This window comes from Myzus persicae, unplaced genomic scaffold (genome assembly GCF_001856785.1).
Source record: "Myzus persicae strain clone G006 unplaced genomic scaffold, MPER_G0061.0, whole genome shotgun sequence".
Taxonomy (NCBI): Eukaryota; Metazoa; Arthropoda; class Insecta; order Hemiptera; family Aphididae; genus Myzus; species Myzus persicae.
The window spans coordinates 2,214-7,556 of NW_019101559.1; the positions used below are offsets into that span (position 1 = coordinate 2,214).

Consider the following 5,343-nt stretch of genomic DNA (forward strand, 5'->3'; position numbering starts at 1 on the left):
GAATCCAGATACTTGGGAAAATAACAAAGATTTTATTGACGGTTGTAAAAGAGTTCAACATCTGAAAGTAGTTAACGATGCAGCTGAACGTGGTATTTCGTTGATTCAAACTTTCAATGGGATAATCACCAATCAAGAAGAACAAAAGCAGTATCTTTTGCAAGTAGTTGAACAACACCGACAGAAGTATCCAAATCCAAATAAATCTACAATCGATGATTGACATTTTGTGTGATGATTATTTTTTATGCAATATTATGATGACCTATAACTTTTTTATATTATTTTTAATTATTAATATATTTTTTTTTTATTCATACACTGAAATATCTATTATATTTTTAAAACAAGTTGCGCAACCAATAAAAATTGAAATTTTTTCTTGAAATTTTTTATGAACGTTGTTATTAGATGGATAAACAATTTAAGCTGGTGGGACTGTAAGAAATAATTTTTTTTTTTTTTATTGTCACCCTAATATATATATATATACAGTAGCTAATTAAATACAAAGGATATACAGGTTTTAAAATAAAATTACTATGCTAAATTTATAAGCATTCTCATCAGTTCTTTTTCTTGATCACTCCATTCACCCCCTTCTTCGTTTACCTCAAAGTCAAGTTCCGGTCATTCATCCCCGTCATCTTTCCTATAAAAAAAATTATATACGTAAAAGAGTTTTATGATATGTAATTATTCTAAAACTTACTCTAAACTAAAGTGCCCGTGAGCCAAGGTATGAATTTTATCTTCTAGTATCACCCTTTTATCGTCATAGCTGTTAAAAGTCAACTTATTTGACTTTATGGACTTATGGTCCTAAGCTGGTGGTTGAACGATCGGATCGAAACGTTCTCTCGGAACGCCTCCACTCCAGCTTCACCAAACAAACATTTTTTATGATCTTCTAGGGTCATGTGATGTTTGACTACGTGAGATCGAATCCCCTTAGCTTTAATTTTATCTCCACCTTCGATGTTAAAGGCATACGATTTCGCTCTCAGGGCAACAAACTCGAACATTGTACGACCTTTTGTCTCATCTGAAAAGAAACCAGGTACTTTTTTCCTCTCAGTCATATAGCAAGGATGATGACTCGGCAGGTCTGATGTATCCAAGCGGTCGAGTAAAATCGGATTATTCTTCAAATCAGAATAAAAGTCCCGCGTCTGAATATGGTATATCAGTGAATCTAGAAAATAATGATATTAATTAATTAATATATATATATATAAGGTTAGCTATATATTTACCTGTATCGGTGTACATAAGTTTTATTCTGTCTCCATAGTGTTTTTTCATCACGTTATAATGATAATCAAACATTAATGTTTTAGAGATCTCAAGCACAGCAAAACCTGTTCATGTGGTTAAAAATAAAAAAAAATTATAAAATATATAAAATTATAAAGTATATAAAATTTACCGATATAAATTGGCTTATAGAAATCTATGATTTTATTCTCCATTGTTACCGCTGTTATCATTTTATTTTCAAAATCGGTACAGTATTTGAATGTCGTCCGATTTATAAGTTTCTGTAACCTATTTTCGCTCGAGACAAGCTCCATCTTTATCCTTGACCTCATACTCTCCATGGTTTTTCCTGGAATAAAAAGGTTATAGAAGATAATTCTAATTATAGTATAATAACATACCAAATACGCTATTGTTCATCAGCTTGTAAAAATCTTTTTCAAACTCATTTTTGGCCTTCTTCCTCATTTCGGTATTTAAATTAATGTAACTCGCTAACCAAGGAGACTGTCTAAACTGTAGCACCCTATGCACCTGTATCAAAATTATTTTTATTTCATTTATCTAATATTTTTAATCAAGTATTTAAATATTTACTTTTTTAACTTTTAACCCATTTGCCATCGCCTGTTTCAAATTACGATAGTGCACGATGTAATGTTCTCTAGATTCGAGTGTTGCCATGAGTTTTGGTATTTTAGACCCGCGTGGTATACTTTTATTAGGCAAGAATGGTAGATCATTATGATCGTCATGTAAGTGCTGCGGATACTCGATATAGACTTCATACATTCGTCCTATCTCCGATGTTTCATCTAAGCATTCCAATCTATTGAGAGTAGGCTCGACCCATTTGAAGCCACCATACGGCATGTACTCGGACATGGCCCATCCATACAAATTGTTACCTATAATAATAATAATAATAAAATGTTTGGAAAGATATATTAAAAGATAGTAAGCTAGACTCGCAGTCTTGGTAAATTAGCCACGAATCCGGCTTACTCGAGTCATAGTTGGATGTCTTATAATTATTGGCTTTGCCATAACGTAGGCTGGCCTGTGTAAGTCCTCCTCTTATACCTTTTTCACACATCAACAGCATATCGTAATCGTGTAAAAGATCTAGCTTTATCGAGGTATATTTTAGGCATGCATCGAAGCTTAATCCAGGTGCGGTGTAATAAAAGGCAGCATCTAGGTTATATGTTTTCAGACATATGTCACGGAAATTTTCAAATACATCGGCTAGCAGAAGAACATCGATTTTGAGGTATAGATCACTGTACTCTCCAAGCGTTCGACAGTTAAAATTTTTCCAAACCTCTGTCGCATGTTCGTATTCTCCTTCTGTAATGTGTTCTTCTGTTAGTGTGCTATAAAAGTCTTCTTTTGGCGGTAAAGTTGTCTCTTCGAGCTTAGACCAATCATCAGTAAACTCATATGGATACACTCCTTTACGGGTGACAAGTGACAAGTCTTCATTAAAAAAATGTTTTGAGGTTTCTCTGAATTTTTCTAAGTCCGGTGTTATCAAATTTTTGGCTATAGTTGATAGTTTTGAAGCCATGAACCGACATGTATCAATAAATCTTAATGTAAATTTACTTGAAATATATTTTGAAAAAGAAATAAATTTCTCTTCGCTATTGGGTATCACCGTTATACTTTTCTCATCGTATCCCAACTCGGCGGCAATGAAGTGTGCATCGTAGTTACTCAGATTGTGCAAGAAACAAGGTACAAAATTCGGCATCTTCAATGATAAATTGCACATATTATAAATCGTCTGACAGAATTGACCAGACAGATGGCAGTGGTCTCTTACTTTATCGTTCAAAAACGTAAAATCTTTCTTACATAAATTACAAGTTGTAGTCTTATCGTGCTTTTCCTGCTCTTCATTACTTATAATTATTTCTATGTTTGTCTTCAAAAGATTCTCTATTTTTCTAGATATTTCGACAACAGTCTCTATAAAATTTTTAGCAACTTCAGCTCGCGTCTCAGATCCTCGGTGAATAATTACAGATGATGGTATATTAAATTTATCTAGTAACTCGATTGGTATATTTTCTGCTGCCTTTACATATATCCCATAACTCATAGGCTCGTGTTTTTGAAAAGCAGTTGTACTATCGCCTTTTCTCTCATCACATTTTACTAGTAGAGCCTCAAAATCAGCATAAATAACGATCGGATGTCGCTGCGTCTTACTCCAGCCCTCAAACTCTAAGGTATCCCCCTCTGACGGCATAACAGGGAGTATAGGTTTGTGAGCTCCACATATCTTCTTATGCTGGTTTAATGCCTCTTGTCCGCTCAATTTAAATTTATGATGCCTGTCATCAAATGTCGTAAAACATCTTTTACAAAATATAACACGTCCGTTGTGTCTAGTTTTCTGAGAGCTTATAAGGCGTGAAAAATCAGATATGTAAATATAATGTGATTTATCCTTTTCGGTAACTAAAAGTAGATCAAAGTGGTCTCGCTTCTCATTTTCAACAACTTTGAGCGGAAATATCTTATATGATGGAAGTTTAGGCGGTGGCATATATTGTTTATGGATGCCGAATACATTTATAGAGATACGTTAATTTAACGTTTTGATTGTTTTTTTTCAAATTTTTTTATGTCTGACAGCGGAGTTGGGAATGAGATACCATCAAAGCTATATTTGCCCTCATGCCTGGTATATCTATTATTAATGCGGCATTTATTTTCTCCCACAACATGTTTAGCTAATAAAGCCCACTTGAAACATAGCTGATCTGAGTTTTGAGGGTTAATAGTAGCCCGTTTATAATCAACGCATGGTGGGAGTTGAATAAAAGAAGAGCCGGACAATGGAGAATATTTATAAATCCCCAATAAAATTCCGTCAATGTTTTGGAAAGAAAATCCAGAGCCCTTACCAGTATATTCCTCCTCCTCATATTTCAATTTATTAAAACAATCTTCTAAAATTGACAATAAATCGCTATCTGCGAAAATCTCCCTGGCCGAGGTTTTAAAAGCTCTATTCTCGGAAGAATTTTCTACGTTAGGTCTATTATATGTAGCCTCTATTTTCAAATTAAATTTAATCGGCAAACAATGTTTATTAATAGTCTCTACTAAAGCGGATTTGATGGACTTGAAGAAATTCGAATAATTCTGTACATTATTAATATTTTTATAATAATACCACACAACCTTACGGTTGTGTGCTGATTGAATTTCTATGAATCCTAAATCTGATACTGCTTGAAGTCTAACTTTTTTTAATTTCACTGCAGTTTCAGTATTTTCTATATGTATTCGTTTATTACCTAGTCGCGTAAAATAACCTAAAATTAAAAATATATTTTTAAAGGTATACCTAGATCAATATACATCATTGTATAGTTCAGAAAACCTATAGGTCTAACTCGTGACAAATGTAAAAATTTAAGAGTAACTAACCTTGGGTAGTGTTAAGAACAACTGAATACTATTAGTTATATTATTCTATAGTTCTTGTAGTATAAATGTAATAATATTGTAAACTGATACGTGTGTGACACAGGCGAGTAGGACTCCCTTCTCCATACGACTGGTCTAAGGAATCTGCTGAATAAACACTTTTTGAACGGGCGACCAGCTCGTATGCGGGGCTCGCACACGTAGTAGTTAGTGTTGGTGTTACAACAGACCATTACAGACCATTTTCAGAGTATTTATTATAATTAAACGTCATTACAATTAAATAAAGAATATTATTTTGAGCCAAAGTAATTTAAACTCGTTTTATTTTATTTGTGTGGAATCGCTAAGTGGTGCGTCCATAACATTTTTGGTGGCAGCGGTGGGATACGACTATTAGTCAGTATCCGTTACCACGAGTAAAAGAAATTACGCTATAATTTTATTCTCGTATAATTGTGTGATCGTTTAATCATCAACAACTTCAAAACATTAAAAGGCTCGTCAGAACATTCACAAACTACAGAACATCTACGGAATATTTCAAGTAATATAATTCAATATCACATATAACGTAACGCGTCGTATTAAACGGGTAAGCACAGCGTGAGAAAGGGTAGCGTCAGCGATTTAACG

The 5,343-nt window shown here is 33.5% G+C and overlaps 3 protein-coding genes across 3 annotated transcripts; all 3 read right to left on the reverse strand.

The window, feature by feature from the left end:
* Positions 1-315: 315 nt before the first annotated feature.
* Positions 316-2,171, reverse strand: LOC111029522. Its single transcript, XM_022308541.1, has 6 exons — positions 1,858-2,171; positions 1,662-1,794; positions 1,430-1,609; positions 1,257-1,361; positions 713-1,195; positions 316-652 (listed from the first exon to the last, which is right to left on the reverse strand). Exons 1-5 carry the CDS (start codon positions 2,143-2,145, stop codon positions 807-809), a joined length of 1,095 nt encoding a protein of 364 aa, XP_022164233.1. The 5' UTR covers positions 2,146-2,171; the 3' UTR covers positions 316-652; positions 713-806.
* Positions 2,165-3,817, reverse strand: LOC111029520. The gene has a single exon (XM_022308539.1). The coding sequence runs from the start codon at positions 3,815-3,817 to the stop codon at positions 2,165-2,167; it is 1,653 nt and encodes a 550-aa protein (XP_022164231.1).
* Positions 3,818-3,839: 22 nt separating this feature from the next.
* Positions 3,840-4,624, reverse strand: LOC111029521 (the record flags this gene model as incomplete). The annotated part of the gene is made up of 1 exon (XM_022308540.1): positions 3,840-4,624. A coding segment is annotated over one exon (763 nt), but the record flags the coding sequence as incomplete, so codon positions are not given.
* Positions 4,625-5,343: the final 719 nt, after the last annotated feature.

Coding starts and splice junctions, on each gene's coding strand:
- LOC111029522 (XM_022308541.1), bottom strand. CDS start 2,145: ATGTCCGAGTACATGCCGTATGGTGGCTTCAAATGGGTCGAGCCTACT. Junction 1,362..1,429: donor CTATAAGCCAATTTATATCG/GTAAATTTTATA, acceptor CCACATGAACAG/GTTTTGCTGTGCTTGAGATC. Junction 1,196..1,256: donor ACTTATGTACACCGATACAG/GTAAATATATAG, acceptor ATTATTTTCTAG/ATTCACTGATATACCATATT.
- LOC111029520 (XM_022308539.1), bottom strand. CDS start 3,817: ATGCCACCGCCTAAACTTCCATCATATAAGATATTTCCGCTCAAAGTT.